This window comes from Carassius carassius, chromosome 18 (assembly GCF_963082965.1).
Source record: "Carassius carassius chromosome 18, fCarCar2.1, whole genome shotgun sequence".
In the NCBI taxonomy this organism is placed as follows: domain Eukaryota; kingdom Metazoa; phylum Chordata; class Actinopteri; order Cypriniformes; family Cyprinidae; genus Carassius; species Carassius carassius.
Window position 1 is genome coordinate 4,767,046 of NC_081772.1, and position 27,073 is coordinate 4,794,118.

The following is a 27,073-nucleotide window of genomic DNA, read 5'->3' on the forward strand; positions in this document are numbered from 1 at the left end:
CACTTTGAAGCAATGCTATTATATAACGTAAGGAGACTTGGAATATACTGCACGGGTCATATGGACTTGTTTTATGATACTTTAATGTGCTTTTTGGCTGTTAAGGTTTGGCAGTATAAATCACCATGCAACTAATAAAAGCATAAGCTTATGCACAATGTCTATGAACCTTAAATACGGGTTCATACGAGTTTGGAATGACATGAGTGTGAGTAAATAATGACAGAATTTTCATATTTGGCCGAACCATTTGAATAAAGATAATTTCTCTTGGAATGTATTCAATGTGTCAACAAAATGACACTTTTTTTTATCATGAAATCCATTAGACAACATCTAAATGCCTCATTGATAATATCACACTATGCCATACAATGATATGGAGTGGTATTGCAGCTTGTGGAATGAAAAAAAAAACAAAAGTTCATTCAAGTGTCCACGGACCACTCTGTGTGCCTTTAACCAGGCAAAAATAACTCAAAAGTTTCCACTAATCAGTGTTCTGTACAGATTCACTCTTAAGAGTGTACATCCCAGATCCTACTGATTTGGCATCAGTTTGATTCTCATTCTCCCTGTTGTTCTCGATTGTTTGTTCCTCTGCTCCAGATTTGGACTTGTTCATGTCACACACCAGGTAGATGGTATTCTCTGGGCTGTTTCTAGCATCAGAAGTACAGCAGATGTTAGATCTCCCACAGAGGTGGCCCAACTGGTTGACTTCTTGTTTAAAGGCCTTGCTAAAGATATAGTAGATGAACGGGTTGTACACAGTGGACGACTTGGCGAACAGACAAGGTAGCATGCTGACCTCAGGAGGGATTGAGTCACTGGGCCGGTAGACGGACCACAGGCTGATGATGCCATATGGTGCCCAGCAGCCAACAAACCCAATGCTGATCAACACAGCGATCTGCAAAAGCAAAGAATAACACATTCAGATCTGTTTTGGGGCAGATGATGCTTGGTGTACATTCTATACACATGTAAAAGTACAAATATGCAGCTTTTCGATTCACAAGACGTTAATTGTTGGACTGGAGTGGTGTGGGTTACTTGAGGATTATGTTTTTATCAGCTGTTTGGACTCTTACTCAGATGGCACCCATTCACTGCAGATGGATGTAATACTAAATTCCTCCTAATATGTTCCCATGAAGAAACAAATGTTAGCCTAACAATATTTTACTGTAAAATTACATTAAATATCCCATTAGATCATCGAATAAGGGAACTTACCATAGCATTTTTGTAGTCTTATAACATTACATATTCATTATTATAATTTTTTTCAGGTCATGTTTATTTGACAATTAGATTAGAAAGCAAGCAAGAGAAGATCTCAGTGGAACACACTGACCATCATAAACAACATGGCCTATTTTGTGTTATGCAATGTCTTTGTGAATACATTCTTAATGTGAAATATGAATGAACAACCTTCATATATGATGTGAAGCTTCTGCCTACAGCACCTTTGAAGTGGTCTCATGTGGGAAGAATATTCACAGATAAAAACATTGGAAAAGAAAGTATGTGGGTATTGAATCATTTACAGATGTTTGGTTGTTGCTTTGCGAAAGCTCGAGCACATTAGGGATGAATAGAGCTCGGTTTTGAATGTGTTATGTTCACCTGTTATGAAAATCAAATTCTTACTACTGGGAGACATTTTCCTCAGCATTATAAATCTAGAAATAAAAAAATGTTCAGGATGGGATTTCTGAAAGAAGCAGCGTTTGAGTGGGATGGGATGTAAGGATTAGTAACTGAAAGATTGCTGGTTTGTACAACATCTATTATTTTCTTTCTTCTGTGGAACACAAACAAGCATTTTTCCATGTTAGGCTTCTCTTTTTTCATATATCAACAGCAGACAATGTTCAGATTGGAACTAATATTATTCATATATTATTATAGCTTTTGTAATTTTCAATTAGATTTTATTTTATATTTTCTGTTTTCATTTAATTTCATTAAGATGATTTTTATGTTAATATTGGGGGCTGTAATTCTTCAAGATTACATCTTCCTTGGGGAGTCCCACAAGGTTCAATTATTGATCCAATTATTTTCACCCTACCGTTGGGGGCTATTTTTTTGGAAATATAAACTGTCATTCCATTGTTACACTGATGATATGCAGATTTATTTCCCCGTAAATGAGTTAAATTCAAATCCACTTGACACTTTATTACCATGCTTACACAATGTTAAGGACTGGATGGTTGCAAATTTTTAAAAGTTTAACGGAAATAAAACCAATGTTATTGTGTTTGGCCCTAGAAAGCATGATATGCTGCAGTGCTTGAATGCAACTTCTTTGACTGGATTTGTTAATTCCAACGTAAAACTGTCACGTTCGGTGTTACAGGAAACACAGGAGAGGGAACCAATTGCAGTTAAGTCATTTATTTAAAGGGTAATCCAAAGGGGTAAACAGTCCAGGCAGGGTCAAAACCAGAATATCCAAATCCAACATAAACAAGACACGAAGACAAGGTAAGGCAAGAAGCGACAGACATGAATAATCATAGGACATTAAACAAGGACTCCGTAACACAGACTCAAACAGACCGGGTATAAATACACAGAAGGATAATGAGGGAACAGGAGACAGGTGGGGAACAATCAATTACTCAACAAAGAGGAAGGTGACCAAATAAGGGAACAGGAAGTGATAAGGTGACAGACACCGTGGGAAAGGAGGACACCTAGTGGAAACCCAGGGAACACAACCCAGACACTGTGACAGTACCCCCCCCCTCTACGGAGCAGCTCCCAGACGCTCCACGACAGACACAAAACAGAGACCAGGAGGGAGGCGGACAGGTGGAGGCTCAGGGGGAGGGACGGAGGGCCAGAAAAGAAAAACATGGGGAACAGGCACCAGAATTGAAAACACAAAACAGGGAGACCAGGAGGGAGGAGGACCGGAGGAGGTTCAGGGGGAGGGACGGAGGGCCAGACTAACAGAAAGGAACAGGGACAGGAGTGAACACAAAAACAAAAAGCAAAAACAACAACATGAAGCCCCCCAGGGCGGGGCAGAAGACCACCACATCCTTGTGGTCGACGCCAGAGTCCTCCAGGGCGGAGCGGAAGACCACCACGTCCTTGTGGTCAAAACCAGAGTCCTCCAGGACGGGGCAGAAGACCACCACAACCGTCTAGTCAGGGCGAGAGCCCCCCAGGGCGGAGCAGAAGACCACCACAACAGTGTGGTCAGGGCGGAAGTCCCCCAGGGTGGAGCAGAAAACCACCACAGCCATGTGGTCAGGACGAGAGGCCCCCAAGGCGGAGCAGAAGACCACCACAACCGTGTGGTCAGGACGGAAGCCCCCCAGGGCGGAGCCGAAGACCACCACGTCCTTGTGGACGAAGTAAGAGTCCTCCAGGACGGAGCGGAAGACCCCCACAACCGTGTGGTCAGGGCGGAAGGCCCCCAGGGCGGAGCAGAAGACCACCACAGCCATGTGGTCAGGACCAGAGCCCCCCAAGGCGGAGCAGACCTCCGTGCGGCTGGACCAACGGGACAACGAAACTCTGGTAATCCCCTGGTGTCCTTACTGGATTGCAGAAGATTGGTGCTGGCTTGACACTGCTCATGAAGATCACCGGTGACTTGACTCAGTCCTTGAAGATCACCGGTGACTTGACTCAGTCCTTGAAGATCACCGGTGACTTGACTCAGTCCTTGAAGATCAGCGGTGACTAGCCCTGACTCTGGAGGATCAGCGGTGACTAGCCCCGACTCTGGAGGATCAGCGGTGACTAGCCCCGACTCTGGAGGATCAGCGGTGACTAGCCCCGACTCTGGAGGATCAGCGGTGACTAGCCCCGACTCTGGAGGATCAGCGGTGACTAGCCCCGACTCTGGAGGATCAGCGGTCACTGGCACCTGACTCGACTCCGGAGAGTTCACTGGCACCTGACTCGACTCCGGAGAGTTCACTGGCACCTGACTCGACTCCGGAGAGTTCACTGGCACCTGACTCGACTCCGGAGAGTTCACTGGCACCTGACTCGACTCCGGAGAGTTCACTGGCACCTGACTCGACTCCGGAGAGTTCACTGGCACCTGACTCGACTCCGGAGAGTTCACTGGCACCTGACTCGACTCCGGAGGGTCAACTGGCACCTGACTCGACTCCGGAGGGTCAACTGGAACCTGACTCGACTCCGGAGGGTCAACTGAGATTCTCATCCTGTGCAGCGGCGCTGGGCAAGCAGCCATCTTGGGCCATGACTCTGGACAGGCGGCCCTCTTGTACTGTGACCAGGAGGGAGGCGGACAGGTGGAGGCTCAGGGGGAGGGACGGAGGGCCAGAAAAGAAAAACATGGGGAACAGGCACCAGAATTGAAAACACAAAACAGGGAGACCAGGAGGGAGGAGGACCGGAGGAGGTTCAGGGGGAGGGACGGAGGGCCAGACTAACAGAAAGGAACAGGGACAGGAGTGAACACAAAAACAAAAAGCAAAAACAACAACATGAAGCCCCCCAGGGCGGGGCAGAAGACCACCACATCCTTGTGGTCGACGCCAGAGTCCTCCAGGGCGGAGCGGAAGACCACCACGTCCTTGTGGTCAAAACCAGAGTCCTCCAGGACGGGGCAGAAGACCACCACAACCGTCTAGTCAGGGCGAGAGCCCCCCAGGGCGGAGCAGAAGACCACCACAACAGTGTGGTCAGGGCGGAAGTCCCCCAGGGCGGAGCAGAAAACCACCACAGCCATGTGGTCAGGACGAGAGGCCCCCAAGGCGGAGCAGAAGACCACCACAACCGTGTGGTCAGGACGGAAGCCCCCCAGGGCGGAGCCGAAGACCACCACGTCCTTGTGGACGAAGTAAGAGTCCTCCAGGACGGAGCGGAAGACCCCCACAACCGTGTGGTCAGGGCGGAAGGCCCCCAGGGCGGAGCAGAAGACCACCACAGCCATGTGGTCAGGACCAGAGCCCCCCAAGGCGGAGCAGACCTCCGTGCGGCTGGACCAACGGGACAACGAAACTCTGGTAATCCCCTGGTGTCCTTACTGGATTGCAGAAGATTGGTGCTGGCCTGACACTGCTCATGAAGATCACCGGTGACTTGACTCAGTCCTTGAAGATCACCGGTGACTTGACTCAGTCCTTGAAGATCACCGGTGACTTGACTCAGTCCTTGAAGATCACCGGTGACTTGACTCAGTCCTTGAAGATCACCGGTGACTAGCCCCGACTCTGGAGGATCAGCGGTGACTAGCCCCGACTCTGGAGGATCAGCGGTGACTAGCCCCGACTCTGGAGGATCAGCGGTGACTAGCCCCGACTCTGGAGGATCAGCGGTGACTAGCCCCGACTCTGGAGGATCAGCGGTGACTAGCCCCGACTCTGGAGGATCAGCGGTGACTAGCCCCGACTCTGGAGGATCAGCGGTCACTGGCACCTGACTCGACTCCGGAGAGTTCACTGGCACCTGACTCGACTCCGGAGAGTTCACTGGCACCCGACTCGACTCCGGAGAGTTCACTGGCACCCGACTCGACTCCGGAGAGTTCACTGGCACCCGACTCGACTCCGGAGAGTTCACTGGCACCCGACTCGACTCCGGAGAGTTCACTGGCACCCGACTCGACTCCGGAGAGTTCACTGGCACCCGACTCGACTCCGGAGAGTTCACTGGCACCCGACTCGACTCCGGAGAGTTCACTGGCACCTGACTCGACTCCGGAGAGTTCACTGGCACCTGACTCGACTCCGGAGAGTTCACTGGCACCTGACTCGACTCCGGAGAGTTCACTGGCACCTGACTCGACTCCGGAGAGTTCACTGGCACCTGACTCGACTCCGGAGAGTTCACTGGCACCTGACTCGACTCCGGAGGGTCAACTTGCACCTGACTCGACTCCGGAGGGTCAACTTGCACCTGACTCGACTCCGGAGGGGCAACTGGAACCTGACTCGACTCCGGAGGGTCAACTGAGACTCTCATCCTGTGCAGCGGCGCTGGGCAAGCAGCCATCTTGGGCCATGACTCTGGACAGGCGGCCCTCTTGTACTGTGATGCTGGGCTGGCGGCCATCTTGTGCTGTGGCGCTGGACTGGCGGCCATCTTGTGCTTTGGCGCTGGACTGACAGCCATCTTGGGCTGTGGCGCTGAACCGGTGGCAAATTTGGGCATTGGCGCTGGGCTGGCGGCCATCTTGTACTGTGGCGCTGGACCGGTGGCCAATCTGGGCATTGGCGCTGGGTTAGCGGCCATCTTGTGCTGTGGCGTTGGACTGACGGCCATCTTGTGCTGTGGCGCTAGGCTGACGGCCATCTTGGGCTGTGGCACTGAACCGGTGGCCAATTTGGGCATTGGTGCTGGGCTGGCGGCCATCTTGGGCTGTGGCGCTGGAACGGTGGCCAATTTGGGCATTGGCGATGGGTTAGCGGCCATCTTGTGCTGTGGCGCTTGGCTGGTAGCCATCCTGGGCAGTGGTGCTGGACTGGCGGCCATCTTGGGTTGTGGCGCTTGGCTGGTAGCCATCCTGGGCAGTGGTGCTGGACTGGCGGCCATCTTGGGTTGTGGCGCTTGGCTGGTTGCCATCCTGGGCAGTGGTGCTGGGCTGACGACCACCCCGCCGGAAGAGACAGAAGTGGCTGGGGCATCCCACCGAAGCCGATGCTGCAGGTAGCGCACGAATTCCCAGAATTCCAGTGTCTCTAACTGCGCCATCTCCTCCTGAGACATCCAGCACGCCATTGAAATAGTCCTTGAGGGCCGCATCGTTGTAGCCCATGCCCTCGGCCAGGGACCAGAACACCTGAGCCAGGCACCTGAGCTCTTGGCGGAGGGCGATCAACCGAAGGTACTTGGTTCGCCGCTCCGCCATCTTGGCTGGGGAACGGAAAAATGACATACCGCTGGTTCCTACTGTGACGGAGTCCTTCTGTCACGTTCGGTGTTACAGGAAACACAGGAGAGGGAACCAATTGCAGGTAAGTCATTTATTTAAAGGGTAATCCAAAGGGGTAAACAGTCCAGGCAGGGTCAAAACCAGAATATCCAAATCCAACATAAACAAGACACGAAGACAAGGTAAGGCAAGGCAAAAAGCGACAGACATGAATAATCATAGGACATTAAACAAGGACTCCGTAACACAGACTCAGACAGACCGGGTATAAATACACAGAAGGATAATGAGGGAACAGGAGACAGGTGGGGAACAATCAATTACTCAACAAAGAGGAAGGTGACCAAATAAGGGAACAGGAAGTGATAAGGTGACAGACACCGTGGGAAAGGAGGACACCTAGTGGAAACCCAGGGAACACAACCCAGACACTGTGACAAAAACATTTGGGATTTGTTCTGGATAGTGACTTAAAGTTGGACAGACAAATTAACACTGTGGTGAGATCTTGTTTTTTTTTTTATCTACGTCTGTTAGCTAAGACTAAACTATTTCTATCTAGTTCAGATTTTGAGAGAGCAATTACATCTATTGTCTTCAATGGATAATTGTAGTTAACAATAATATGCCTAGTATCTACATTCAATCTTGTCACCTTAAAAGGCAATGTATTTTGTAATATAGCATAACATATTATATGGAAACAATACAGTTTTGCACAAGAAAACTTGCACTTGTAAAATTTTGTATTCTGTTGGAAGATGTCTGTAAACTTCTTTGGAAACACATAAATTCATAGAAAACAGTGAAAATCATAGAAAATCATGTGACTAAATAATTTGCTCAGTTGATTGGCTATTTCTTTCCAAAACTTTTGCTTCTTTCTCTGTGCCAGATTCAAGTGATGATTTAGATTTTCTTGAACACATGGAATAGAAATGCTTCTTTCTTTGCAAACTGTTTTTGCAATGCTCTGGTTTGCTACAAAATGTAATTTAGGATTAGGATGGAAATTTAGCTGTTTGTGATATGAATGCATCTTGAGGCAGCAAGTTTGAATGCACTAAACCCTGGAAACTATCCTGTGCAAAACATCTATTGTGTTCCACAGAGGAAACAAATTCATATAGGTTTGGAAACATAAAGAGGGCGAGTAAAAAAAATGACAGAATTTAGATTTTTCAGTGAACTATACTCCTTAGTACAGGTTGCTCAATAGGGACTCTTATCTGTCTGTGCCTTTTTTGTCTAAAATTAAAATATAATTTTAAAGAAATATTTAAAGAAGTGTCAAATTGATGCCTGGCCGCAATGACCTAACCATGACTATTTAAAATAACTCTGATAATTGCATCTGCATCTGTATTGCTGTTTTGTACACATCTTGTGTGAGTTATTGAGGATAGCTAGTGTCAGCTAGAAAGCTTCAATGCTCTTGGGTTTCATATCTAGGGCTGGGTATTGTTCAAAATCTTTCGATCTGGTGCCAATTTCGATACCTCAGTTTTCGATACCGGTTCCTAACGATACTTTTTTCGATACCATATGTTTTAAAATCCATTTCAACATCAACACAAATACATTAAACACAAAACTTTTATTTTTCACCTTAATTAAAACAAATTCACACTCAGGATAACATTATTAATACAACTGGTTGTGCTTTTTGGATAGTGGTGCGCCAGCAGACACTCAGGATTGGTATCAATCCTTACTTGGCCAAAATTAACAAAAAAAGAGAAACTTTTTTGCCACAACATGAACATATTATAAATAAATAAATTATATTGTGTACAGACTAATATTGAACCAACTAAAATGCAAAGGAATGTAAAAAAAAAAACTTTTTAGTGCAAAATCAAACTGTATTTGTAGCAAACCTTTAACAATAAACCCCGTGACTGCTCATGGGGATGCATTCGGTTTAAGTAGTGAAATTCAAGTGCGGACTGGGACCAAAAAGTAGCCCTGGACTTTCTGGCCCACAGCAGCCCACCATAACGCAAATGCCCCTGTTTTGATGTCATTTATTAATTTAATATTTAAGTATACAGTTTGGGGATTTTAACCAATAAGGCAACTAATCCTCCGCTGAAAAAAAAAAAGAACAGCAGCTGTTCATTTAGCGACCCCTAGTGAGCGATACATGCTCATCAAGACAGAAACATTCTGCTAGAACTCACACTTTGCATTCAGTTAACAGATCCATACGAATCATGCATGAAATAGAAGTTTATAAAAGTCAAACGATAGCTTTATGTGCTTTACAGATGAACTTGAAGTCTTTATTCATTCGAGATGTTCAATAATAGATCATCTTTGGCTCGGTAATACAAGTTCATGATCCGATTAGTGAACAGATGATTCTTTTGAGTCAATCTTTTAAAATAATCATTTATTTTGTTTAACAAAACCAGTGTTTCAAAACTGGATAGATCTGAGGTGCAGGGCTCGCAAAATCGTTAGCCCCACGTCCCGGGTCTATTGTGTTTTCCAGTCCGAAGGGCTATTGTGAATAGTGATGCAAAATTCTTAACTTGATTCGCGTTGTTCACTCGCTTGAAGGGGTGAAACGGATCGTAGTTTATCGTTTGCACTTGTTTCTGAATCTTGCTGATTCAAGCGTTTTAAACAATTCACGCGCGTTCTGAGCTTGCGTGCACTTATTCAAAACACGCGCAGAGAGCAGCATTTCAGACAATGCGCATACAGAGAATGAATTCATCTTTCGCGTATCATAACTTCTGAATGAACACATACACACACAATTATCTCAAAATAATTGTCTCTGCAAGTATTCTCGTAAACACAGTCTGCTATGTTTTAAGTGAACGTATACAGTGGCCTGCTGCTCAGAGAAATTCGCTGTACCGGATAAATCTCTCTCTCTCTTATTTTAGACAACGTGAAAGGGGGCGTGTTTCAAGATACGGAATGGTAGACCAAACTAAACAGGGAGGGAGGACAAAACACTCATCCAAACAAATGCTTCATTAAATTGCCGGCTTCGGTTGCAATACTCTTATCGCATATGTTGCACTTCCACTTTTATACAGTGTAGCCACACTTTAGACCTCTTTGGCATTGTAAAACGGAAACGTTTTGAGAAAAAACAACTACACTTGTGTTGTGTGACTGTGAGTATCTTCAGAAATTAGTGATGTGTCGTTCGTGAACGAATCGTTCTTTTTGAACGAATCTTTTAGGTGAACGAATCGTTCTCGTTCACGTAATCCACTGACTCGTACTTCTCGTTCAGTGAAGTTCCTCCCTTCACAGCAGCGCGGCGCTTTAAGCAGCGCATGCGCAGCTCACTGAACCGGGTAACAACCATTTCATCCTGTCAAAGAATTACTCAACCTCGAGCCAATAGCCTTAGAGTATGAGATGTGACAGAGCATGTGATTTGTTGAATGTAATGAACGAATACGCCCTTAATGAACGAGTTTCATATGAGTCTGAACTAGATCTGGAGATCTTATCATTCGTGAATGAAATGACTGAACTGATACACATGTCGTTCGTGAATGAGTTGAATGAGCTGATACATGTCGTTCGTGAATGAAATGAACTGGCACATAGCTTATCTCGTTCGTGAACGAAATGAATGAGAGTAAACCGGGTTAGTCTGCCATTTAGCATGTCAATCTCGCAAAAATGCAAAGCGCAGTTAAGTACTGTACTGTGCACATACGCTTGTTTTGATATTTAGCAACTCCACGTTTAATCCCCGATTTATGAATGTGAATATATAATATACAAACTGTCTGACCAAACAATTAAAATACTAATTAGGCAAGAAAACCTTGTGCTTTGTTCATCAGAAAAACTTAATTAGACTTTATATATTGAATGTGATTATACACACATTTTAATAAAGCCAGATCAGTTTTTGTAACAAGTGAATACGTTCGTTGACTTAAGACATAACACATAATACACTCTTTTTTTGCCATCTGCTGGCTTATTTTGTGTAATACGAAGAAATGGTCACTGAACGAATCAGTGAACGATTCTGAACGAATCATTTTGGTGAACGAACTGAAAATGAACGAATCTCTAAAAAGAATCATAATTTCCACCACTATCAGAAATCCTCCCCGTCATGCCACGTGGTGGTGGACAGCCAATCACGGCGAATTTAGGTCCTTACATGCACGGATGCTACAAGCTCACACAGACACAGCCGCTTGGCAAAAAAAATAAAAATACAAAAAACGGCCGCTTGGCTTTTGGAACCGAAATTTGGCACCGAAAGATAAATAATTTTTCGATACTCATAGTATAGTGGGTTTTTCATTCGATACCCTAAAGGCATCGAAGTTTGGTACCCAGCCCTATTCATATCACATTTAGATGAATGCAAAATGTACAAAAGAGACTCACCACCATGAGTCGCCGCTGCATCTTTATCATGTTAGGTATGCGGTTGGTGTCGTCCATAGACTTGTAGGTGATGTATAGTTTCACAGCGATAGCAGAGTAGCATAAGATGATGATGATGGCTGGGAGGATGAGGTTCATAAGGAAAATAGTAATGACAAAAGACTGGCTATGTTCCTTCATGTCCCTCCAAGCCAGAGTACAAGACAGGCCAAAGGACTCCGGGCCGTATTTTCCCCAGCCAATCAATGGAAAAAGAGCCCAGAGCAGCGCGTACAGCCAAGTGGTCGCCACAAGGATCTTAGCGTTCCTTTTGCTGATTTTCTCTTCTGTGGACAGAAACAGTTAAAGGTATGAAAGGAGAATTTAAAGACAAAAGCAGTTTTTACATGGTTTTTTTCTTTGCATTTTATTCACTTAAAAGTGCCATAGAATGCAAAAATCACTTTTATTATGTGTTTGAACACATTTGTGTGGCCGCAGTGTGTGAAAACAACCAGCCCTATAATGGTAAAAGTCCACCCACTCATTGTTTTATAATCCCAATAATTCATAAACAGTCTCTCCACACTAGCAGTTCCAGGTTTCTCATTACTATGATGACATAGCTGGTGAAGCCCCCCCCCCGCGATGCTCTGTGCCCTATTAGCATATATGCAGCCCTGAGTGAGAAGCTGCGGTCTGCCATTACTGTTCTCTTGCTGTAGCTGCTGGAGGTACAATGTCAGCGCCAAAGAGACATTAAAAGTGTCGTGTGTTGGGATGCACAAACGAACATAGGAGTCTCCATAGACCGCAGAAATGTCTGGGGAAAAAATGGAAAAGTCCTATACATTTGTGCTAACATTTTAAACCAGACTGCCTCACAAACGAGGGTCAGTTCAGCGCTGGAGTTGTGCAACGATTGCTTCTGAAAGAGGGATTAGGATTAGGGATTACAGACTACGGACAAATTAAGCATTGCGCATTATATTTTGTTTTCCAAAAGAGCTTCTTGGCTCTCTGTAAGGGTATTGTTGCTAAAGCTACCATTGTCTCTGCGTGTTTACTAATGCTGCCTTTATGTGCTACCAGAATGACTGTAAATAGGAATGTAGTAGTTAAAAATTGCATTTGGAAGGAATGTGAGGTCAGTAACATGGTCACCAGCGGTTAAACCGTAACACCGATATGCCCACGAGCATGAGCTCTTGAAGTCTGCTCTGCACTCATCTGAAAAGGGAGGTGGAAGCAACAGCTCATTTAAATTTAAAGGGGACAAACACAAATAAAAGCACGTTTTGGCTCATACCCGAAAAGTGGCAATTTCAACAAGCTATTAAAAATTGTCTGTGAGATATTTTGAGATAAAACTTCATATACACAATCTGGGGACATCATAGAACAATTAAAAATTTTGTATCAATGCATTCTATGGCACCTTTAAGAATAAACAAAAATAATCTGGTTTTACATGACAATTTGTCTCCCTCTTTCTTATTTATGAGCTGCTTTTTGAGTTAAAATTGCCTGATAAACATTCAATCTGCTCACGAAGAGCCATATTTTTTCTCCAATAAAGGAGTAAATGAATGAACCCATTTCGGTTGGTTGAGGCTACAGTGTTAAACAATGTAAATAATTAAATCATTATTTCTAATTTTATTCAAATGTATATTTTACCAAAGTATATAAAATGTTAGGCCATACATTAGATGCTCTGACATTTACCTTTCTAATGGAATAATTGCAAAACTTGATTAAATCTTAAAACTTCCTTTGTAGCACAATATAGGTGGTATTTTCCCAGAAAACCAGGGATTGTGTGCTTTTCCAGATTATAGATGCACAAACAAACGTCTGACACTAAATGAACACAAACAAAAAAAAATTCTGGGTTATTTCCCTACAGAGCAGTTATTCCCATGCTAAGTTTCATTTCAATAATTCATTGTCTGTCTCCCGGCATGAGTCAGCCAAAAAGCTCTATTAAGTTAGCTTTACTGAACTGTCATGTTGAGTTTGTATGCAAATGACAACTATCTGCTGTAACAGAGCTCCCCATAAGCTCTCAGCAAGAACATGACCTCTTACAGAGATGAAACCAGACCACTCCAACTGTCAAACCATTCACGGATACTAAAACCTTGCTTTGCCTGTAATATAGTTAAATAAATTATATTGTTTGCATGTCATGGCTACACTATTGAAAGAGTCATAATTTTAACAATTACAGATTGGCTTCATTCACCTCCACTGTAAACACAGATTTTAATTGGAAATATATTTTTTGTTGTTATCAGCATAATCACAAATACTTATGATTAAGCTTAAATTGTACTGGAATATTAATTTATTACTTAAAGACATTTACAGGATTCTCTTCATCTTATAAGAACAGATTTGAAAAGTCAACAACTGTGTTCAATTACATTTTGGAAAGTTATATGTTTGGGAGACCTGCGATGTGTTTTGCTAGGGTCAACGTGACTCCAAACAGCTTGTCTACTTTTTGCCACAACAGAGGGAAAAGGCTTCAATAATATATGTAAACTGAATCTGATTACCGAACATATTTAAAAAATGTTAACTACTGCTATTCTGAAACACTCATCATTGTCATTCTAAACAGATTATTAATATGTTAAGAAAAGGCAGTTCCATGTTATCTCAGGAGCATTGAGGTTGTACCACTCATTAGAAATCCATGCAGGAGTCAGAATAGAAATAGGTTCAAGGATAGAGCCAAGAGGAACTCACTGGGTGACTGGAGCGTTAAAGACACGATGAAGCGAACAATAGCCATAATTGTTAGGGTCATAATGCTAGCTGCTCCAAAGAAAAATCCCATCAGGCCGTAGTACACACAGGTGATGTCTCCCCCTATCCAATGGTGGTTCCACGCTGAGGCTACAGCCAGCGGGTACATGGTGACAGCGGCTCCCATATCTGTCACAGCGAGATTCACACTCAGAATCTCAGGAGGCTTCATCTGGTTCGACCGCTTGTATGCCATCACAAGAACCATCACATTCCCCACAATGGAAAGAATTGCTGCACGTGAAAGATAAAAAGAAGACATACAAAGAATTAGGTGTTTATTCCTGTGACGTAACACTGATTTTTCAGCATCATTACTCAAATCTTTAGTGTCACACGATGCTCCAGAAATCATTCTAAGATGAGGTGCTCAAGAAACATTTAATCTTATTATTAATGTTGAAAACTGTTGTGTTGCTTTTTTTTTAACAGAGTAAATGTATTAATTAAAAAACACACTAATTACTGACCCTGAACTTTTTAATAATAATGTATGTGTAGCTATGACCCATCCCGTTTTGTGTAACTAAATAATTACATTTGTATTTCTCAATTAGTCAGCTGCTGCATTGTGTGCTCAAATATTTTGTGAATATGAAGCTGTTGTCGTGTCTTATCATCTCATCATTCTCACATATATAAAAAAAAGATCCATATAAATTTAATCCATATATTAAATAAAAAAATTATTTACTGTTTTTGATTTTGAGATAATGACTGGCTAACATAGAAAATCAGTGTATAATATCTTTACATTAATTTTATTTATATTTTTTAATGTTTATATTAATGTATAGTGTCCATTGCATGCATTTGGCAGATGGTTTTATCCAGAGTGGTATGGATTGCATTAAAAAAAAATTTTTTTAGTCCAAAGCCCGTGTTTTTGGCATTATTAGTCTCCTTTTAATCTGCAGATCATATTATTTAGTGTTTTTGAGAAAATGTTGAGATCAAATCCTAAAGACAAATTCTTCCAGTAGTCTTAACCCCCTGTTCAAACAGTCTCTGCTTTCCTTTCTTTGTGTCTCTGCCTCACTTTTATGTAAGTAATCTGTCATATTGCCTCCTCAGTAACCTTCTAGTTTGTCCTTCAGCAATGTGCTGTTTCACACAGAGTTGTCAAGATGCTTCTTTTCCAATTTACGATAGTCCATTCATAAACCATGGAGCTTTAGACTGCATTTTTAGCATTATATAATAGCTTTAAGACTTACATTTATTGTATGCATTTGGCAGACACTTTATATGAACAACTTATATTGCATTTAAGACATATATATTTTAATTAATTAATTCGTTCAGGAATCTAACCCATGGTAATCAACCCCATGACCTTGAGGTTACTAGCTTCACTACAGTTGAAGCTATAAAGACAAATTAGAATATGCTTTACACAACAATCAATCAAGATCTAATGGAGTAAATGTTGCATAACATGTCAGGAACATATTTCACACCAAATATAAAAGAAAATAATTTATATTATGCTTAAAGAAACAAATAGCCTATTGACATTTTTATCATAAATATTTTCATTAATATTTTAATAAAAAAGACTTATCATTTGTAAATCATGGTAGTATTTTCATGCTTATTTAAATACAAAATAATACATAAATAAATTCAAATCTATTACTGCATTTTACAGTTCCAACTGAGAATCTTAAATGCAAGACCCAGAACCTGCATAATCTCGTTAGAAATAAGTCGTATCAAGTTTTAGGTTGGTTTCAATTCCAAACCCACATGCTGTATCATCTAACATGACATGAAATGAAAGAGAAGCTATTTTAAGTTGTTGAATGTTACATTTTACTAGTGTAGCCAGGTTTAATAATGAGAAGCCCTATTTAGCTGTCTGACCCAGCCATGAAAGGGTTAACTTTAATTTTGTATCTTTGATGGACTTGTAAGTGAGCCAATGGGTGAATTGTATGAGGCACTGAACTAACCAATCAGCTGCCAGCTAGGCTCCGTTACAGTTACGCCTCTAGTTTTGCGTCACTGCACGTTTTTTTGGCGCTTGCACTTGAGCATAGGAGGCTGCGTTATCTGCTTGAGTGTAAACGAAAGCTGTGCCTGAATCCACTGTTGTCATGGAGCTAAAGGCAGTGAATTCCGTTAAAATGGTCAGGTTTTGGTAAGAGTTGGGAACATCGTGCAGAGATCCTTTCCGTGGAGTGATACAGATCCAGACGTTCCAGACGTTCTTCCAGAGACGCATTGATTCCCAGTCCAGGTGGCTGGGTGGCGAGCCAATCGTGTTTGACAACGAATCAAATCGCTTTAGACGAACTGCCCGGATCATCCTCTTCATCTTTGTTGTGGTAGGACAAACACTAACTCAAACAAAAAAAAAAAAAAAGAAAAAAAGGGCCCCAACGGTGAAACTGAACTCTTGTCAACCAAGGCAAGTTGAACCGAGGACGAACTGAGCTCAAAGATACTGAAAAGGAGGGTTTTGTTTTGTTTACGTGCGCACTTTATTTTTTTTGTTTGTTATTTTTCATAAATGTGTTTTCTTTCTTTGTATGTATGTTCCACCCTGTGAATTTAATACAGGTTATCTAAACTGTCATTCTGGTGTGGCATTTTTTTCCATATTGATATTCAATTCTCAGGCTCTTAACAATTTAGCATCTTCTGATTCTGGTCCAAATCATATTCATGATAGCCTCTACGACTACTTAGACTATTAAACCTATGTACATTATTTCTACTACTTCGTAATAAGGGTTACATTATTGGCGAGCCAGCCAGGAGTCAGAGACATTGAATGTCAATATTGAAAGAATATGCAAAATGGATTTCATACAGAAGTCAGGTGTTAAAATTCCGAATGCAGTGATCGTTAGTGGGGTAACACAGGTAGCAGATCAGGATGAGGAAGTTGTTGACTTCCTTAAGAAGTACGGTTCCATCGAAAGAGCCCTTCTCGTTGATGAATCTAAATCCGAATTTTACCAAAACCTGATCATTGAGTTTTCGAGTGGTTCAGCTTTAGTGAACTTAGAGCCACTTCTGCCATACACATACACAGAGCAAGGTGATCCATGTGCTAAATATGTTGTAAACGCATTAAGCAGTGTGTACACAACGCAGATTGGCAGTAATGTTACAAAAACATATCTAGCTGAGTTAAAGGGCTTAGCCAAGCTAAGTGGCAAAGACTATGGGGAGGTGTTGAAAGAGATGATGTCCCAGATTGGTGAAGATATCGAAGCTATGAAACCCATAGGTATACAAGTCTCCCCTTCACATGTTGAGACTCCAGTTGTGACATTTCAACCTCCTACCCCCGAAGATCAACAGCCCCTCGTCTCACTTATGGATGCCCCCCGGGAAGGAAATTGCTTAAGTACCACTGATTCAGTCCTGTTCACTAATGGAGGGAAAGCTCCGTCCCTTTCAGTGAGTGACATAAACCCAGCAGAAATACAGAAGGTGGTGGTTGAGCATATTGTACGGAGGGAAGATGTTAGCCCACACTTGCAATCTCCAATGAGGCTTCGTTCCTTTTCTGGAAAGATTCCCAGACCGAGTAACGAAGCTGATTACGACACTTGGCGCTCACACATCGAACTGCTTTTAAATGATCCCAGCATGTCCCATCTTCAGATTTCAAGAAGAATTCTTGAATGTCTACTTTCACCTGCAGCCGATGTGGTCAAAGGGCTACGGCCTGGATCACCCCCCATCGCTTACCTGCAGCTCTTGGAGTCAGCCTTTGGTACTGTTGAGGATGGGGAAGAACTTTTTGCCCAGTTTATGAACACCCTTCAAGACCCGGGTGAGAAACCCTCTACTTATCTTCATCGATTGCAATTAGCATTGAACCTAGCTGTGAGAAGGGGTGGGGCTGCACCGGCTGATGTAGATAAACACCTACTCAAACAGTTCTGTAGAGGATGCTGGGACAATTCTTTACTTTCTTGCCTGCAACTTGAGCAGAAGAAAAGCAACCCCCCTTCATTTGCTGACCTCTTGCTGTTACTAAGAACAGAGGAAGACAGACAGTTAGCAAAAGCTAGTCGCATGAAAAAACACATTGGCACCACCAGGCAGCGTGGCCAGCTTCAGCTCCAAAGTGCGTGGGCCTGTGCAGAGTCAAAAGAGAAGTCAGAGGTCAGTCTCAGTGTTATTGAGGATCTTGGGAGGCAAGTAGCCAGTTTACAAAGCCAATTAACCTATTTGATGGCACAGAAACAGACAAAGGGGGCTGATAACAGGGGAGCAGCAGGGAAAAGTCCAGGCAAAGTACAAAAACTAGACAGTGCTAACACAGACATGCTAAAACAGACCAAGAAAAAACAGACATACAGACCCAGGCCTTGGTACTGCTTTAACTGTGGGGAGGATGGGCACATTGCCCCAGTTTGCACAGACAGGGCAAACCCTGCTTTAGTAGCTGAAAAGAAAAGACAGTTAGAGGAGAAGCAGCACATGTGGGACGCACAAAACAGTCTCAACTTGCCTTTAAACGACTAGCAGTTCCTGTTGGGGGACAAACAGGGACTGAAGAGAGCCAACAACGTCCCTCAGACGTAAACAGTAAAGACAAGGCTGAAGTATGTGTTAATCTAAAACATGCAAGTAAGAACCACCCTTTTAAGCTCCCTAAGGGGTTGGTCGGCACCAAGAGTACCGCTAAAGTCAACATAAAAGGTGAAGAAGTCAGCTGCCTACTAGATACGGGTTCCCAAGTAACAACAGTTTCCCGGTCATTTTATGAACAGCACTTTCCAGAGCAGGAGATTAAGCCACTACATGATCTCTTGGAGGTGGAAGGAGCGAATGGACAGTCCGTACCCTACTTGGGTTACATAGAAATGACTGTAACTTTTCCAAAAGAGTTTATTGGAGCGTCAATGGATGTAAATACACTCGCTTTGGTTGTTCCTGACATTCGAGCCACTTCACAGTCTTTTGTGCTTATAGGCACCAATACGCTGGATGTACTGTATGACATGTATTTCGAAGCCGGATTGACATGCCATCAACCAATCCCACATGGCTATAGAGCAGTTCTTAAATGTCTTGAGCTTAGACAAAAACAGACCAACAACAGTCAACCCAGTGTAGTAACATTGCAAGGTAGAAGTTCTAAAATCATTCCAGCTGGTGAAACTGTAGTAGTTGAGGGAGTTGCTGTAGCTATTTGCTTGCAGAATGAGAAGTTTGTAGTCATTGAGCAGCCATCATTACCCTCCTTGCCGGGTGGCTTGCTGGTAACAGCTAGCTTAGTCGACATTCCCCAGCAGCGGCCCTATAAGCTACCAGTGGTCATCAGTAATGAGTCTGACCATGATATAGTCATTCCTGCTAAATGTGCGATTGCAGAGATAAGTGCTTACCAGAGCATCTTGTTACAGGAGCACAGTGTAGTAAAACAATCAGAACCCCTCTCAAAGTCACCAGAGGCACAGTCAAACAACAAGCACGACCTAAACTTCAATTTCGGTGAGTCCCCAGTTCCATCTGAATGGAGAGAACGCATCACTCAGCAGCTCAACAACATGCCTGACGTGTTTGCACAACATGACTTGGATTTTGGCAGAACAGATAAAGTGGCACACAGCATAAAACTCTCAGATGAAACTCCTTTTAAACAGCGTGCGAGACCAATACACCCACAAGACATCGAAGCTGTTCGCAAACACATTCAGGAGCTTCTTGATGCAGGAGTCATCAGAGAGTCAGAGTCACCGTTTTCGTCACCGATAGTGGTGGTCAGGAAAAAGAATGGCCAAGTCCGGTTGTGCATAGACTACAGGCGTCTGAATCTCCAGACCATAAAAGATGCATACTCTCTTCCAAAGTTAGAAGACACATTCTCAGCGCTCAGTGGTTCCCAGTGGTTCTCCGTCCTGGATTTAAAGTCTGGTTATTACCAGATCGAAGTTGAGGAAGCAGACAAACCCAAGACCGCATTCGTGTGTCCGCTTGGGTTCTGGGAATTTAACCGGATGCCGCAGGGAGTGACTAATGCACCGAGTACATTCCAAAGACTAATGGAAAAGTGCATGGGGGACATGCATTTAAAGGACGTTCTAGTCTTTATTGACGACTTGATTGTGTTCTCAAAGACTCTGGAAGAGCATGAAGCAAGGCTGACGAGGGTGCTCACACGCCTTAGAGAGTTCGGACTGAAATTATCACCTGAAAAGTGTGTATTCTTCCAGACGTCAGTCCGTTATCTTGGGCATGTAGTTTCCAGAAATGGAGTCGAGACTGATCCGGAGAAGATTGCTGCTCTTAAGACTTGGCCAGTCCCAAAAACCCTGCGAGAGCTGAGATCTTTTCTTGGGTTTGCTGGGTACTACAGGAGGTTTGTTAAGGGCTACTCTAACATCGTTAAGCCCCTCCACAATCTAACCTCTGGTTACCCACCTTCTCACAAGAAATTGAAGTCAGATGGGAAAGCAAGTCAGTACCGCAACCCAAAGGAGGTTTTTGGGAGTCGCTGGACACCCGCTTGCCAGCAGGCATTTGACCTGGTTATTGAGAGCCTTACCTCCGCCCCGGTGTTAGGTTTTGCTGATCCCCAGAAGCCCTATGTACTCCACACCGATGCAAGCACCACTGGACTCGGTGCTGTTTTGTATCAGGAACAGGAGGGTCAGTGTCGAGTCATAGGCTATGCAAGCAGAGGGTTGTCAAGGAGTGAGAGTCGCTATCCAGCACACAAGTTGGAATTTTTAGCACTCAAGTGGTCAGTGACAGAAAAGTTCAGTGATTATCTCTACGGTAACCACTTCACTGTTGTTACTGATAGCAATCCACTGACGTACATACTGACCTCAGCAAAACTTGATGCGACAAGCTATAGGTGGCTGGCAGCACTGTCCACGTTCTCATTCAAACTTCTCTATCGTCCAGGAAAGCAAAATGGCGATGCAGATGGACTGTCCCGCAGGCCTCATGGGAAGCTGGCTGATGATCTTAAATCTCAAAAAGAGAGAGAACGCATAAGACAGTTTACTCAGGGTCACCTCTCTGATCCAGAAAATATAGATGCAGTAGATCAAGCTGTTGTGCAAGCAATCTGTGAGAGACAGCTCATTTACAGTGTCAGTTATGATGGCCAAGATTCTTCAGATGGTGTTGCTTTAGTTGAAACTCTTGCCATCTCAGCTACTGCTGTGCCTGACAGTTATGGGCAAGAAGATCACCTTGGTGGGTTGCCAGTTATCCTCCACCTAACTGAGGCAGAGCTTGCGAGTAAACAAAGAGCTGATCAAAGTATAAAGCATGTCATTTCCCAGATTGAGCAGGGAGAAAAACCACCCCCAACCTTGCGACATGAACTCACTGAGCTTCCACTGTTGTTGAGGGAGTTAAATCGCCTTGAACTCCGTAATAACATCTTGTACCGGAGACGCCAAGTGGGATCTCAGACCTTTTATCAGCTTGTGCTCCCAGCTGAACTGCGTGACACAGTTTTGACCAGCCTACACGATCATATGGGTCATATGGGGGTTGATCGTACACTGGATCTTGTAAGGACCAGATTCTTTTGGCCAAAGATGGCTCTGGATGTCGAGAGAAAAGTCAAAACATGTGGCAGGTGCGTACGGAGGAAGGCGCTGCCTGAGAGAGCTGCACCTTTAGTAAACATTAACACCACCAGACCCCTTGAGCTCCTCTGTATGGACTTCCTCTCCCTTGAACCTGACAAAAGTGGGACCAAAGACATACTGGTGATTACAGATCACTTTACTAAGTTTGCGGTTGCCATACCAACACCTAACCAAAAGGCCCGCACAGTGGCAAAGTGTCTGTGGGAGAACTTTATGGTGCACTATGGAATGCCAGAAAAGTTACACAGTGATCAGGGACGTGATTTCGAGTCCCGCACAATAAAAGAGCTCTGTCGAGTGGCCGGCATACACAAAGTAAGAACAACCCCATACCACCCTAGGGGCAACCCCGTTGAGCGATTTAATCGCACGTTACTAGACATGCTAGGTACTCTTGAAAGCTCAGAGAAATCTCGTTGGCGTGATTTTGTAAAACCCCTGGTCCACGCCTATAATTGCACCAGGAATGAGGTGACAGGTTTTACACCATATGAACTGATGTTCGGACGTCAGCCTCGTCTGCCGGTTGATTTGGCGTTTGGATTACCAGTGCAAGGGGGTCAGCAAACATCACACGCAGAGTATGTGCAAAACCTCAAGTCACGACTTGAAGACAGCTACAAGATAGCAATTGAAAATGCTGCAAAAATAGCACTCAAGAACAAAATGAGGTTTGACAGGCGTGTGACTGCTTCGGACTTGGAAGCTGGAGACCGAGTTTTGGTCAGAAACGTTCGCATTCGAGGAAAACATAAGATTTCAGACAAGTGGGAGTCAATTGTCCATGTGGTGGTGAGGAGAGCAGGTACCCTGCCCGTCTATACAGTCAAACCTGAAAATCAGGATGGTCCTTTAAGAACACTGCATAGGGACTTACTCCTTCCATGTGGTTACTTGCCTACAGAGGTCAGCAAGGCACCTGGCCAGCAGCCCGCAAGACGCAAGCCAGCAACCCGTGCAAATCCTACTGTGGATGAGAATCATTTCTCAGACGATGAAGATGAAATCATTCCTGTTTACTGTTTCAGAGAACCCCCAAATGCTCAGTTTCCCACAGTCCATGACAGTCTAGTGCAGCCTGATCCAACTATGTCTACTGTGCAGGATAAACAGCATTCTGAACCTCCGAGCAATTGTCCTGTTGAGAGTCCGGTAAATGCTCAAAATGTTGATTGCACTCCTGAAATTAACAAACCACCTGATATGTCCAATGGTGCCTCGGACAGTCCCCTCACACATAATGATCCTAACTGTCACCACCACGACACTGAGGACCTACTTACCGAAAGAGTCATGCTTGATGAACAAGTTCATGACATCGTTATGACCGAAAGTAACTTACCTGCTAGTAAAAACCCTGTGGAGGAAAAAAACTTACCTGATGATGACATTCAAATAGAGCAGTTTCCAGTGTTCTCTGAAATGTTAGAGAGTGAAAAGGAGATGAGTCACAATGGAGGTAAAGAACCAGAAGAGGAAATAAAGGATACAACAGTCAGGAGATCAGAGAGAATCCGTCAGCCGTCAAAGAGACTTGATTATACTGAACTTGGAAACCCCTTTGTCACAGTTGTTAAATCATTCTTCCAGGGGTTAACCACAGCTGTGGCTGACGTTTTAAGTGAGGGTGAAAACTCATATCCTTCTGTCCTGTACCCTGAGATACAAACAGTTCAACCATTGCCATGTACAGGGACGTACATGAGTTCAAAGGGGGAGAGTGTAGCCAGGTTTAATAATGAGAAGCCCTATTTAGCTGTCTGACCCAGCCATGAAAGGGTTAACTTTAATTTTGTATCTTTGATGGACTTGTAAGTGAGCCAATGGGTGAATTGTATGAGGCACTGAACTAACCAATCAGCTGCCAGCTAGGCTCCGTTACAGTTACGCCTCTAGTTTTGCGTCACTGCACGTTTTTTTGGCGCTTGCACTTGAGCATAGGAGGCTGCGTTATCTGCTTGAGTGTAAACGAAAGCTGTGCCTGAATCCACTGTTGTCATGGAGCTAAAGGCAGTGAATTCCGTTAAAATGGTCAGGTTTTGGTAAGAGTTGGGAACATCGTGCAGAGATCCTTTCCGTGGAGTGATACAGATCCAGACGTTCCAGACGTTCTTCCAGAGACGCATTGATTCCCAGTCCAGGTGGCTGGGTGGCGAGCCAATCGTGTTTGACAACGAATCAAATCGCTTTAGACGAACTGCCCGGATCATCCTCTTCATCTTTGTTGTGGTAGGACAAACACTAACTCAAACAAAAAAAAAAAAAAAGAAAAAAAGGGCCCCAACGGTGAAACTGAACTCTTGTCAACCAAGGCAAGTTGAACCGAGGACGAACTGAGCTCAAAGATACTGAAAAGGAGGGTTTTGTTTTGTTTACGTGCGCACTTTATTTTTTTTGTTTGTTATTTTTCATAAATGTGTTTTCTTTCTTTGTATGTATGTTCCACCCTGTGAATTTAATACAGGTTATCTAAACTGTCATTCTGGTGTGGCATTTTTTTCCATATTGATATTCAATTCTCAGGCTCTTAACAATTTAGCATCTTCTGATTCTGGTCCAAATCATATTCATGATAGCCTCTACGACTACTTAGACTATTAAACCTATGTACATTATTTCTACTACTTCGTAATAAGGGTTACACTAGCATTATCAGGTTTGATCTGTGCTGCACTGAAAATCCTTCATCCAGGTTGTCTGCTAGATATAGGGATTACATTTAATACAAGCCATCTGTAGTCTTATGTTTGAAAGCATTAAAAGTGAATATATATGATCTCCCTGCAGCTGAAAACAGAGGCATTTGTCTCTAAATTAAACAATACCAATATCTGCTCCTCTAAAATTAATAGGTTCTATGCTACTTCTGCCAACTGCATCAAAGGTTTATCAAGCAGTTGCAAAGACCTTTTCTCAAAGCAACCAAATGAAACGCTACATCAGTGTTAAAGCACTTTGAAGAAGGATTTCTATGTAAATTCCATGTCTCCTGTGCCATTTACAACACAATTTTATAAAGTAAAATTGGACTCTGAACCATAGAAAATTGGAAAAGACTTGAGTGGTACATGCTATCTGCTCTGGTGACCTGGAGGTCTCGAAGGACATGCTTTGTCAAAGAAAATAGAGACCTAGTATCAGTCTCTTCATCCTTGGAGTAATAATGATTACTCTATCCTCAGACAAACATGATTTTCTCTTGCCTCAGGCACAACTGCATCTTTCACAGTTAAACTTATCTACTGATAAGCTAAAATAACCTTGGTCTCTTTACAACTCGTTATACTCAGATTACTGTAACTTGAAATCCATGACACAACTCTTAAATTCTCAATATAAATACTAAATGAGTGATTGAAATGAATGAATACTGTTGATGACAAAGAATGGGAGAGAATGAGAGGATGCCTACATTTATTCAACATTGTCATCCCCTGCAAACTGCCCAGAAAACTCCAAAAGATTGGGCCCCTACACATCGTCCACCATCACTCTGAGCACAGGTACACCACAGGGGTATATGTGCTCTGTCCAGTACTCCCTCTTCACCTTTAATAATACCATATTAAAGTTTGCAGATGACATGACTTTAGTGGGGCTGATCATGACATAGAGAACCTAGAGGACTGGTGTTTGAGGAATAACCTGTCTGTGAATACTGGGAAGACCAAGGAGCTCATCATTGACTTCAGGAATTCCCAGAATCAGAATTATGCTCCGGTTATGCTTCATCAGTGGAGAGAGGGTGGAGAGGGTTCCCAGCATTTATTTTTTATGGGTTCAGATCACAGAGGACCTTAACGGACCACTAACACCACTGCAAGTATTTCCTGAGAACAGTGAAAAAAGACAGACTGCCACAAGAATTGCTGGCAACCTTTTACTGCTGCTCTACAGAGAGCATCAAAACTGTATCTTAGCGTGGTATCTCAGCTGCACTGCAGCGGACAGGAGAGTGCTTCAACATGTTTACTCCAGCTCACAAAGGATCATTGGGACTCAACTCCCAGTGCTGGAGGACAGAACACGGTGTCTCAGGAAGGCAACAAACATCTGTAAGGACTTCATACATCCTGGCCATGACCTCTCTGAACTGCTGTCATCAGGCAGGCATCATAAAGCAATTTATGCTTGAACTATACCCGATTTAACAGTTTTTCCCCAGATCTGTGAATGCTCTCAATCAAACCTGAACTCACAAAATCCACACTATCTACTAACATGTACTGTTTACATACAGTCCAGTATATATAACAGTGAACACTGCTGACAATTTATGAACATCTTGCACTTCCCACTTTATAATAGTACATTGCTGCTACAGTACCATTTATACTGCCCACTATGTATATGTTGTTTTTAAATAACTTTTCTATGTGCAATATTACGAGTACTGTACTAATCTCACTTTATTACACTATACAGTCACTGTTCTACTGTTTAGGGTTTAGAATGTTTATGCTGTTTATAATGTTTATGTTTCTTTTATCTATTTATGTATTACTTATTATTCTCTACTTGTTATCAGGTGTCTTAAAGAGCTGCTAACACTATTTATAGTATAGGGGAGACCAGGGCGAAAAAAAAAAAAAAAGGCAGCAAATGAACAACAATTGTTGCCCAGAAAAAAGAAAGTTCACTGAACACACCATAACCTATAGTACAGCATGTGGTCACAGAGGAAACTACCATTAAAATATAAACAGTAACTTGATTCTCAGATCATTTAGTGAATGAAATGAATGATGGGGAGAATGAGAGAATGCAGATTTTTTTTAAAGATAAGTTCAAAAGTTCAAGTTCAAAGGTAACACACAAAAATACAATGTGATTGTTCTGGACAATATACATTTTATTTAAGACATTGCATACACTTGGATTAGTACTTAAAATAAATGTGACAACTTGGCTCAAATTTACATTAATGAATGAATACCATGATAAGTCCACCTTCAATGATGTATTTGACTTTTTTTTTTTTTTTTTTTGCTTGTATACCTAAAAAGTGTGATATAGGAGGTTTACACTGTAAAAAGTGGTAATCTGCAATTGTGACATTAAGAACTATTTCTACCTGTTTTTTGATAGTATAAATACATGTATATGTCGGTTCCATGATGATAAGATTTTTAATTTTTTCTTAAAAAAGGCCTTTATTTAGATCTTACCCCCTTTTCAGTGTAGTTTGGAGGAAAGTTTCAGTAGCTATCCATTTGGAAAGAGACAAACTCACCATTACGCACTAGAATCAGTAAGGGGGGAAAAGTTTGAGGAACTAGTAACCCAATCTTACCAATGAGCAGCAGGAACGCACCAACTACATAATCCACAGCGGGTGATAGTTTAGAGGAATAAATATCCATGAGGACAAGTGAGATCTTCAACAGGACAAGAAGTTGTTAATTCGCCGAGATAAACGCGCTCG

At 43.1% G+C, this 27,073-nt stretch overlaps 1 protein-coding gene across 1 annotated transcript; it reads right to left on the reverse strand.

Moving 5' to 3' along the window:
- Nucleotides 1-27,073, reverse strand: LOC132092169 (opsin-5-like). Its single transcript, XM_059498276.1, has 4 exons — nt 26,942-27,073; nt 14,006-14,299; nt 11,270-11,595; nt 1-913 (listed from the first exon to the last, which is right to left on the reverse strand). The coding sequence occupies exons 1-4, from the start codon at nt 27,009-27,011 to the stop codon at nt 491-493; spliced, it is 1,113 nt and encodes a 370-aa protein (XP_059354259.1). The 5' UTR covers nt 27,012-27,073; the 3' UTR covers nt 1-490.